The sequence below is a fragment of the Monopterus albus genome, unplaced genomic scaffold, assembly GCF_001952655.1.
Source record: "Monopterus albus unplaced genomic scaffold, M_albus_1.0 scaffold206.1, whole genome shotgun sequence".
NCBI lineage: Eukaryota > Metazoa > Chordata > Actinopteri > Synbranchiformes > Synbranchidae > Monopterus > Monopterus albus.
The window spans coordinates 82,415-94,154 of NW_018128086.1; the positions used below are offsets into that span (position 1 = coordinate 82,415).

Below are 11,740 nucleotides of genomic sequence, written 5' to 3' on the forward strand. Positions count from 1 at the left end.
ACCATATCCTACAAAACTAATTTTAAAAAACTTTCACTGTACAGCACACAGTGATCAGAGTAGCTTGTAATCACAGGAGCAAAACTACAACAAATGCTTGACTTTATCAGGGAAGCTACAGTTTGCTGCTGCAATATATGACCTTATTATGGGACTGTATGTCTTATCCAGTCAGTGGAGAAGGCAGGTGAAGCTTCTCCTCCAGTGTAAACCTTTAGCACTCATCTGATTGACTTTCTTTAACATACTTAAACCCATTCATGTGGATTATTTATTTATGGACTGTAGATTTTCATTGTCTCCATGTAAGAAGGAAAATAAGTTGGCTGCATGGTAGTGCAAGATAAATCTATTAATATGGTCGTAGAAACATGCGCATAAATTATTCACATTGCTTTTACACTAACCGCAATTTCTACCCCTTCACTTCTTCCATCCTATGGCACCTCCCTGCTCTGTTTTCACCACTGTTTGGACTCACCTCATCCCTTCCTCCTCTCTTCTTGCACCTCCCCTGACTTCCCACCTCCTTCACCTTCCTTTTGTTCTTTTCCTTTTCGTTCTATGTTCCCCTTGTCCTCTTTGAACCTCCTCTCCCCTCTTTGTCATTGACTTTCATCTTGCTTTGTGGCCTTGCCTTCCTAAAACTCATGCTCTCCTTATCTCCTTTGACCTGTCCTCTCTTCTTTCCCCAGGGCCTCGAGGTGTCCAAACCAGGCCGCTACCAGGCTCTGACTTCAGACAACTTTATGGAGATGAGCGACTCTGGAATGGAGTTCACAACCTCTGGTCTCCCTCTGGACAGCGACACTGATGCTGCAGTGACCTACGCCTCCAACAAGCCCCTTCTGAATGCCGTCTCCCCTACGGCTGTGACCGAAGGCATCCACTCTGACAGCCTGGAGGCCACTGTGGTCCTCGATGGCAACCTCAGTGCCAGTCGGACCCCTGACTCTGCTGTGAGTGCCAGCCCTGCCTCCAATCCTCGCTCACTTGCAGCTGCCACCCCTGATGGCAGCCTGCACAGTGCTGCATCGCTGGGAACGGCCTCCAGGAGCGCTGCTGGGTCAGAGGGAGGGGCTGAGAGCGGAGAAGCTGGGCAGAAAGAGGAATCTGCTCAGAGCACCTGAGAAAATGCACCAGGGTGTATTTTTTTTTCATATTCATGTCTCTCTTCACAGTCATGACATTCACACCCATCTGGCTCTGTATGTCTGAGAACCTCATCACATGTAAACAGGTCTGATCACTGCATTTGAAACATCACAGACAACATATTAATGCTTGGATCCAGATGTCAGTGTAGCCTAGAAGAAAACAATAACAAGGCAGTTGCACAAAATGCACAATACAAAACTTAATGCACAACGCACTAAAAGATGAGATGCAAAAGAGTATCCTCAAGCTCTGTCAAAAGAAGAACAAAGCGATTCGATGCATATGGTAAAATGCATGCATTTAAATTAGACATTAAAGTAGATATCATAGTGCAGATCCACAGGAGAATGCTGACATTAGAGTAGAGAGACTGCATGCAGGCTTCAACGGGCTAAAGACGCACAGGCTCAAAAAGAAGTTATGTGAAAAGGATAACATGCTCTGGGCACATTTAGGAAAACATCTAAATGGGGTTGAATGATTTTAGCTTCTGGAGAAAAAGATTCAGGAGTGACAGGTGGAGTCAGTCTGCCCCAGGGAATCAGACATTATGTTCTAAGACCAAGGCTACTAATAACAGCAGCAAAGAGCTTTTCCCTTTTTGAGGCAAATTTCGGTGTGTTGCCTCTGATGCCACTTGTGTCCACTCTGAGCACATCAGACAAACACTGGGATGATTGCGTTTCATCTCACCCACACACAGACTTATTAACAGTACAAGCATGTTACAAAGCATCTCTGCCTCTTGGACAGAGGTGCTTGTCTCAGCTTGTCCATGAAAAACGCCTCATCAACAACATCTCTCTGAAAAACCTGCGAACCGAAACAAGCTCAGCTAGATTAAACATCACCACTTCTGGGTGAGTGCTATTTTTTTTTCTTATACCTCAGGTGTCAACTCTGCCACATTTGAAAACATCATCTAAAGAAACCTGTTGCAGCACCTGTCACATCTCACTCACGCTAATGATGAACGCCAGAGAAAACAGAACAACAACTAACTGCAGAAACTAATCTCATTTTTGTGCGTGTCCCCAGTGGACTTGACATAGAACCAGTGTGAGCAAAACAAAATTCAGGAAAATACTGTGCAGCACTCCTGGGACTTTTGGATCAGCTCCTGAGAACGTAATTGGATTTTTGGTCTCTTTGCAGATGGACCGATTCACGGACACGTCAGAGTGAGGAGCTGTGATAAAAGAGACAACAGAGATGGAGCAGGGTACTACTGGGGGAACAGATAAATGACTTGCATGATTTAAAGCCTCCCATTTTCATCTCAGCCCCATCCATCTCACCGAGCTCTTATTATTGAAGCCCAGTTTGCCAAAATGAAGTAAAGACTCAGTTGGATCAGTCTGTGACAACGAAGCCGCCTATACCCCCAATGGAATGAGACTAGGAATATATGATTGTGAGGTATGTGTGTGTGTATGTGTGTGTGTGTGTGTGTGTGTGTGTGTGTGTGTGTGTGTGTGTGTGTGTGTTGGGGGAGTCACAAAGCAACCAACAATATTAGACATTTAGTTCACTGCATGGAGACATGAGTCCATTCAACCCGTGAAAAACAGGAAATCAAAAAAGACCAGGACATTCTCAGTATAAAAATCCTTTAACCCTTAATCGGTAAAGTGAATCAATAACTCCAAACTGGTAAGTCCAGTTCCAGTGCTCTGTGAATTCAACCAATACAAGTCAGTGTCATTGATAATACCGTTGACTGAACCACTGATGTAGTTTAGGAGAGTAATATGTTTACCACCACTCCAGTTTAAATGTATTGAGCAGCTCTGTGGCTAAGCTATGTGTCTTATTGATTCAGTCGCATTCAAATCCCAATAACTGATGGCTCATGTTACAGATTTGTTTACTGCAAGGAGCTCTAGAGCATACATGGGTTATAAAGGAAATTTAAAGCATCATGGGATGTCAGGTCTAAATGGATACAATCCTTTTAAAGTTTTGTTCTTCTAGGAATGTGTTTTTATACAATAAAAAATCAGCAGTGGCACATTTAATTAACACCAAACAACCACAAACATTTATAGGAGAATAAAGACAAAAAAGACAAGTCATGCATCACAGGAATGCAGGACTGAGTAGCAAAAGTTCGAAGCCTAGACAGAGTCGATCAGATTAAGCTCCCACAGTCCTAACAACTGCTTTTGTCTAATTGGCTCCCTGCATGTCCTATAGAAGTCTGTGGGCTAATTCAGGTCACTGGAAGCTGATTCACACCAAAGGCATTTCATAGAATGAGAGCGAGACATCTCACACTGCTGAGGAAAGGCTGTTCAAGCATGAACACAGGGCACAATCAGGAGTGCTGCACTTTAATGGTGCAGCATCCACATGCTTCATCCACTGAAATGCACAGCGATTTTCATCATAACAAAGACCTAGTGTCCCATTTAGACATCACAGGCATTGGTGCCATTGACAGCTGTTGGCAGCATGTCTACCTCACTCGGAAACTGAATTAATATCAACCTGGGAGGTCAGAAAATGTTGGCCCTTTGATGGTTAAAAAAGCAGTGAGATGGACACAGATGTTTGGTGTCTGGAAAATAAAAGCACAAAATTCAGCATAGGTTATTCTTATGACATTTTAAATGGGAAAAACAAAAGTAGCACTTATTGTAAATACAATATAGTGATCTGCAAAAAACAGCTGTTTAGCTAGTTTCCTGATTGGACTAGTCTTTAAACATTATAAGTGTAAAATGGCTTGCATACCCTGAATTATTGATTTCATTCCTGTTTTTTTAACGCAGTGCAGGAACGTCATGACTTAATCAAAAATATCTACATAGTAATATTAACAGGCAGTGGTAAGGCTTGGGTGGGTTCTTGACAAATAGATGGTTGAAGGATTACCACTTAAATCTAAAGCAATATTACTGATAATGGCACTGAAACTTTACCAACACCAATGAGGTGCACAGAGGAAGCTGACGTAGCACATTTAAATATCGGTGGCTCATTTTTCACAGTTGTAAATATAAGTATATGTGATCTGCATGTGTATAGAGTGAAACTACTACTATGTTTCTTACTGCAAGGCTTATGCAAGATTTTATACTATCAAAGCGCTGGCTGCATTGATGCTTTAACCACATGTCCACAGTCAGTAGAAAACTAAGACGTAGCTGGAGATGTCTTCAGCTGGTAGACTCTCTGGTCCAGCTCATGCCATGTTAACATGTTCTGTGTGAGATCCTGTCATCAAAGTTTGCTTCAGCTGGGGTGTAGCATCTGTAGACACCTCAGGGTGTACTGTTTGACACGTGAAATTGACTACACTTTCACACACATTTATATCTAGACAGTGCCTAAGACTAAGTAGCTGATATGAAACAAACAAACAAACAAACAAACAAAAAGCATGCACACTTGGTGCTGTCTTGCCAGGAAATGTAACTCCAGCAGAGTGGTTAGCCTAGCTTAGCACAAAGCCTGGAACAAGAGGAAACTGCCTTCTACTGTCAGAAGAGCAAAAATCCACTAGCAGCTCCAAAATGGTTTTGTTTACATGCTGTGTCTTGTAAGCTACAGGGTTTTGTTCTGAATTAGGAAAGTGTTTGAAAGACTTGGTGGCATTCAGGCACTTCACTCTGATGCTCTGGAGCTGTTAGCAGGTGTCTGTGATGGAGCTGAGCTACTCTCTGTTTCCTCCCTGCTTCCAGTGTTTGTGCTAAGCTAAGCTAAATACATCTCAGGACTGGCACAGAGATGACTTTTCACTCAACTTCTGCCAATGCTGTGTTCATATCGTGTTGCACAGACCAGAATGACAAGCAGCTACATTGGAAAACACCTTTGGCTGGTGGCATCAGGCATCTCTAATTTCTACGATACCTCCCACTTGGTTAAAGGCACCCTGAGGAGTGTTCTTGTAAACAAACAGATGTTATATTTAAATTCAGTATTAGTCACTAAAACTCACACAGCAAACTCGGGCCTTTGTCGAGTGCCAGTTATTACTCATGAGCCAAATATTTGTTAACAAGGCCTAATGTTGGATGGAATCTGCTTAGAAAAGATCAGAGCAACAGAACTAATTAGATAACTACATTTCTGATTTCAGTGCAAACTACATTTGTCACATTTAAATACACTGGAATGTCATGGGGTGGTGATGCTGCTGTCATACCTAACATCTCTTCTTGAGGTAAAGATGGAATGTTTCATCCTGAACGTACATTATACTGTAAACTCACCTTTTCAGGGTGAAAGGCCTCCCTTGGATTTCAGCACGTATCTGTTGGAATAACACCACAGGTTCAAAGCAGCTGATGAAGGCTTTATGAAAGGATTTCACTTTCTGCTGTCTGATGTTTTCTGTTTCGTTGCACATCAGAGCTGCTCTTCACAAAGCCTCTCAGAACAGAAGTGCTGATCCGTGTGGGTAGGGAGGAGAGATTTAATAAAATGTCTTTCATTTCTGCTAGATTCACTCCTCTGTTAATCTACTGTTCTCTGTAATTCCAAAGGATATAATGAAAAACCCTGAAATGATGTCTGCAGTGGGGCAGCTGCTTCTGACCACAACAGAACAACATTTCAGAACTGTCAGCTCGTCTTTGACACTGAGATCAATTCATTTTAGTTCACTCCAGTGTAAATCAGTGGCTTTTACCATGATATTTAGCAGATAATTGAAGAAATGACTGAAACCACTGAGGTCTATGTCTTTAAGCTCAGTCTATGAGCACAACATGTTATGGAAAGAACATTTTCTGAGTAGTTCAGCAGCTCTCCTACTCTGGGCTGCACTGTCTGCTTGAAGCCTGTTTGCAGGGGCATCATGGTGAGGACTGTAACACTATCCTAAATGTTATGTATAATGTGTTTAGCTTGGGATAAAAATGCACCATCTCAGGTGCATTTGGCTATGAATGAATGCTTGAGTACATTTCGTGGTCAGAACCTTTTGCAGCATCACATTTAGCACCAAAAAGTCTATTCTCGCTACTAATGAGCTTCATATATCTCCTTACTCTGATATTATAGCCTATATCTACTGTCCCAGTGTACACCTAGGAGTTAGTGGACCTGCAGCATGCTGACCTGTAGATTGCTTGTGGGACAGCAGGCCTGATGTTGATAGCTAGTAATGATAGTAATACTTGCACTATTCTGTACAGCTGGCATCCTGAGGCCATCCTGATTTTGTCATCAATGTCTGGCTCTGGTTTCCTATGATCATCCTGTTGCTAAAAATCACCTTTCAGTGGTTAAAGGAGAATAGCAGTGTTTTTAAGGTTGCTGCCAATCAGATAGGATGTTTCTTCTTTGGTTCTGGACACACTCGATTAAGATGGAAGTAAAAACGGTTGATTTCCTTTAGTGGAAACTATTTGCTGCCGTTCATTATTGTACAGAGAATGTATGAAGTGCTGTATATGATAACCATATGAAATTATGAAGCCTCTGTTTGGTTAAACTGTGTGATTGATTTGTGCCTGTCAGTATCAAATTAGTCTTTTATTTTGGACTAATTTCTGTCAGTTACAGGAGGAAATGAAAATCTAGACCTAAAACAATCTTTAGAAACACAGTCATGTTTTTTTTACAGTACATCTTTGCTGAAACAGACTGTAAAACCAAATAAATTCCACTGGTATTCTCCTTCAAAATCACCTCTGGTACACTGTGCATACTCTCCTGTTCTTTACCATGAAGTTAATTATTAAAGTTTCAGAGTTGGCACATGGTCCAATTATAGTTTTGCTGACATTTGCATTCCACATGTTCATTTATGTGGATTAAATATTACACTGGCAGAGTGAATTGCCGTGATATGTAGATGCTCCTGATATCATGGCCCCTCTATCAAGAAAATCTCTTCATATAAGTTTAACTGTCTGTGTTTTAAAATTGTTTTGGCTTTGGGAAACCACAAAGTCAGGATGGCTCTTGAGGCTAAATTAGATCTTACTGGTTGTTTTAACAGGAGAAGTATTGTCACTGTCGATATTACTGTTGCATCTGAAAAATGAAACTAAAAGAAAACTTTTCAATCTGGTATCATGTATGAGATTAAGTTAATTTTCTGTACTAGAATAATTGTTTGAATATACATTATGATAATGGTGGTGATGAAATGATTATAGTAGTGGTTCGGAGAGCTTGTTTGCGCAGTTTAAGGCTGGAAAGACAGGCTGTGTGCAGTAAAAGGAATAATCCTGTATATTGATCATGTGATTTGGAAGCCAAATGTGTGTTTTGCCTCTTTATGTCCAAGTCTTTGCTTATGAATCTAACAAAAACAGTCCCTGGCTGGAATCGGTGCATCTACTGTCTGTGGAACAATCGGGTGACAAATTAAAAGGTCTCAGCCCAGGTGAACAGCTATGGGAGATGTTGGAGCAACATGTTAGACAGCATCTCCACCACCAGCATCAAAACTCCATAAGGGAACATCTGTTGGAAGAAGGGTGTTCATCCCTCCAATAGACTCCAGGGACTTGGAGAGTCAGTGCCAAGGTGGAGCTGGTCTGGTGGAACGTGGTGGCCCAGCACCTACTGAGACTCATTATGTTGGTTTCTCCCTCCGTTTGTCAGCCGTCTGTAGGTTATAAAGTCTCTTTGGAGGTCACTGTTTCAGGGTGAAAGGTTGGATTCATCTGTCTGTTGGACTAATGCAGCAGGTTCGGATGATCACAGCTGACAAATGCTTTATGAAAGCATTTAGCTTTTTGTCATTCAGTCTTGGTTTGATGTTTTCTGTTGCGTTGCACGTCAGAGCCGCTCTTCACAAAGCCTCTCAGAACAGAAGGGCTGATCCACGTGTGGCTAGGGAGAGATTTAACAAAATGTTCTGCTAAATTCACTCCTCTGTTAATCTACTGTTCTCTGTGTAGATCCATTTTAATGATTAAAATATGGAGGTGTGTGTTCAGCATTGTGGTATATAGTTGCAGGTATAACTGAAGCAAAGGAACAAAGGAGACGTTACATTAAACCTGTATGTTTTAGATACCAGACATTCTGGTCTGGTCAGTGATTAGTCTGCATACAGGTCTCTGCTGTTACTTGTCGCTGCTTTCGTTTTGAAAGAAACCATGTGAATGTTTCATATCTAAGAGTTCAGATTTCATCATGTGTAATCATTGACTTTAACAATACTTCACTGTATCACTATGAGCAAACAACGACACCCTCTTGTTTGCTTGTAAGATTAAAACAATATCTATTTATATACTGACACTGTATTTAGACCTTTTGACATCCTACACTGACTTTTGTAAAGCTTCTCTCTTCTGTAATGAGTGAATTCCAATTAAATGAATTTTCAAGAGAGTGAATGAAGAAGTGTATAATTTGTGTCACTGCTTGTTTGGTTCTCTTTCCATTTGATTCATACAAACTTAAGTATTTTTCATTTGAATGAAAACTTAAACAACTTAAATTCAATGTTGAAATACTTGTGCTTTACTTGACCATTTCTATTTTATGCTACTATACTGTACTCTTATTTCAAAGAGAAATATAATGTAATTTTTACCCCCGATATTTGTCTGACGACTTTATTAACATTATTAGGCTACTTCTGCACATGCTTTAAGTTAAGACACCACCACTGAAACTCAGTGCATCATGTGTACAGCTCTCTGATATGTGTCGTCATCTTCCTTGGGTCCATTGTGCAGTGATGGAAGACATATTCACATAATTTCCTTAAGGTAAAGTAGCAAAACCACAGTGTACAAATACTCCTATAACTAAAGGTCCTATGTTCAAAATGTTTCTTAAATAAAAGTACAAAAGTTTTAGCATAAAAATATACTTAAAGTACTAAAAGTAGAAGTATTCATTATGCACATTTCACATTAATGTATATTTTTGGATCATAATCATTGATGCATCACATTCATGTTGTGGTTGGTAAAGGTGGAGCCAATGTTAACTACCCTGTACTTATAATTTGAAGCACTCGGTGCTGGGCAGCTTGTGACTTTCCCACCAGGGATCAGTAAAGTCTTACTTATCAAATAAATGTAGGCTAGTGGAGTAAAAAGTACAGTATTTACCTCTGAAAAGTAGTGAAGTGAAGTATGAAGTAGCAGAAAATGATTTATATATAGTAATTGAGTAACTATACTTGGTTATTTTTAGCTAATACTGCCCTGCTCCTCCTCCTCACTGCTCCTGCTCCATAGATGTATTATATATGTCATAATGCAGCTATGTGCACCTCCTGCTCCTGCTCCTGCTGCTGAAGGCGCCTTGGCTGTCAGCCAATCGGGGCGGAGCAGGAAGTGACGTCAGTTCTAGCGCTAGGAAGCCCCGGGAGTGGCGCGCCAAATTTCAAAGGACTTCCTCTTGAGAGGAGAATAGCCTGGCAAACAACGGCAGAAAAAAAAATTGCATTTATGTAAATTTTAGGAGTTAGATCCGCTGTGTGAGCGGTCGGTGGTGTTTCTTCAGTGGAGGTCTGAGCAGTTATTCCTATAAAGTCGATGTGGAGCCCGGTGACTGGAGTAAGTGCAGCTTTGACTTTCACTCTGTCCTACAAGGAACTAACGTCAGCTAGCTTAACCTGCTTCTGACTGACAGCCTGAACAACAACAGGAGGTCCCAGTACCCGTACTGGTGTGATCGTGAAGTTGATCGATGCATGCCTGAGTAAATGTATGGATTATACTGGGACAGATGTTTTACCAGTCGTTTGTTTCTGCGGGTTATTGTCTCTGGCTTTGTGTCCTGATCCCATGATGCGTCTGTGCAGCTGCTGCACATCCTGCGTGCGCACTGCGGCAGGCTGCAGCGCACTTTGTCTAGTCCTGTGTCACTTTACCATGTGTGTGTTTCTGATTCTGTCAGACATGAGTTCAGTTTGACTTTGGCCTTTATTCAAACATGTTTTTAGACTCCTGAAGTGTCAAAGTCTAAGCTGTTTTTCCAACATTAAGTGGAGCAATTAAGCAAAAATCTTCTTTTTTTCCTTTCAGATCAGGCAGTCCTGGGCTGTTAAACCGTCAGGCTTCCCACCTGATGTCAACTGATGTCAGGAGATTTTAATCTCTCTCTCTCTCACACACACACACACACACTTTCAGCTAGCAGCTGTTTTGAAACTTGAAAATATTAAACATCACAACTCAAGATAAAAGTCACAGCTGTCAAGTTTTTCTTTGCCACGTTGACTCTGCAGGGTTCTAGTGTTTACTGCACCTTTCGCATTAGCAGTGCAGTGGCACGCAGGCCGTCCACATTACAGAGAGGCTTTATTGATAAATCGTCTCACAGCCTCCACTCCGGCAGGGATTTAACTTGTTTGAGCCGGGGCTCATAATAGAGTGTAGAAGCTCAATTCCATACTTCATCAGCGTATACAGTGCCCTACATCCTCCTTATTTATTCATGTATTCACAGCAGGACCCAGCAAGTCACCAGCTCTAATGCAAACACTTGTTGCTGCGCCTGCCTGCAGCCCTGTCTCTTCCAGCTCTGTGTTTACATCAGTGCAGCTTTATGTCAGTGCTCAGCTCTTCTTGGTCAAATGCTTTTAATTTAACTCCAGTCCACTAGCAAAGAGTAGAATCCCAACATGGAGTGCAGGCTCCTATAAGTCAGGGCCTGTCAGAGATAGGCTGTGGCCTCAGGGTGGGGCAGGTGGGGGTTAACAGTGGCAGACACTCAAACCCCTCAGTCATGCTGTCTGGGGTGCAGCCATGCTTCCAGTTGCTCCGGATCGGTTCATCGGCAGGTGACTCTGCGCAGGACCTGTATACGTTCAGGCCGGCGCTGAACCACTCTGTGTTTCGCCTGGGTCGGGTGGCGGAGCTGTGTGACGTCACATTGGACTCCACGTCAGTGTCCCGCATCCATGCTGAGCTGCACACAGAGAGGGAGGCGAGTGGAGGGGATGCAGCGCCGCAGGAGGAGGGCTGGAGGGTCCACATCAAGGACAGGAGCAGTCACGGTGAGTGAGAAGCTGAGTCACACGCACACACATCTACACCATCACAGTCAAAGTGAGACCTGGAAAGGCCAAAGTTACACACACTCACACCTCTACAGTCATTGTGGAAGAGAAAGAGTCAAAGACTCACCTGCTTACAAGAAATATCATGGCTTCTGTAGGAAAAGACTTTCTGTTAACACTTAACACACTTGTTACTCTGCTGATTATTCATGGAAGGAAGTATAAGTACTTTCACAACTTGTTTAAAATTGGGCCCACACACATTTGGTACAGTTACTAAAAGTTTTAGGTAGGTGAAAAACACATTGGGGCACACGCTGTTAACACACACACGCACACACACACACACACACACACACCATCTTCTGCTGATTTATTGGTAGAGATCCCCAAACTGTCACCTGTGGTCTAACGGCTGCTGATGACAAAGCGTGCAGTCCTCCCAGTTTGTTAATGTTTTACAAAACATCACCTAAATTGGAGTTTGATATCAGCGACGAGGACGTAGTTAAAGAGTGTCAGCTTTTTCTTATCTTTGACCCTGATTTTACGTTCTGTGTAAACTGGTGCGTGAAATCGGCTCCAAACTGATCATATATGAATTATAACCTACAGTATCCAACCCTCTGGACGGGGGACTGATGAACC

The 11,740-nt window shown here is 42.1% G+C and overlaps 2 protein-coding genes across 3 annotated transcripts in view; both read left to right on the forward strand.

Moving 5' to 3' along the window:
* LOC109970732 (uncharacterized) overlaps positions 1-2,591 on the forward strand; it is a 14,571-nt gene extending 11,980 nt beyond the window's left edge. Inside the window, exon 9 of the mRNA XM_020618504.1 lies at positions 696-2,591. Coding sequence (XP_020474160.1) covers positions 696-1,130 — 435 coding nt within the window. The 3' untranslated portion in view covers positions 1,131-2,591. The remainder of the gene's footprint in view (positions 1-695) is intronic.
* A 6,656-nt stretch (positions 2,592-9,247) lies between these two features.
* tcf19l (transcription factor 19 (SC1), like) overlaps positions 9,248-11,740 on the forward strand; it is a 9,899-nt gene continuing 7,406 nt past the window's right edge. Inside the window, exons 1-2 of one of the 2 annotated variants that reach the window (XM_020618516.1) lie at positions 9,248-9,644; positions 10,116-11,089. In XM_020618516.1, coding sequence (XP_020474172.1) covers positions 10,819-11,089 — 271 coding nt within the window. In that variant the 5' untranslated portion in view covers positions 9,248-9,644; positions 10,116-10,818. The other variant, XM_020618517.1, reaches the window with a different exon arrangement.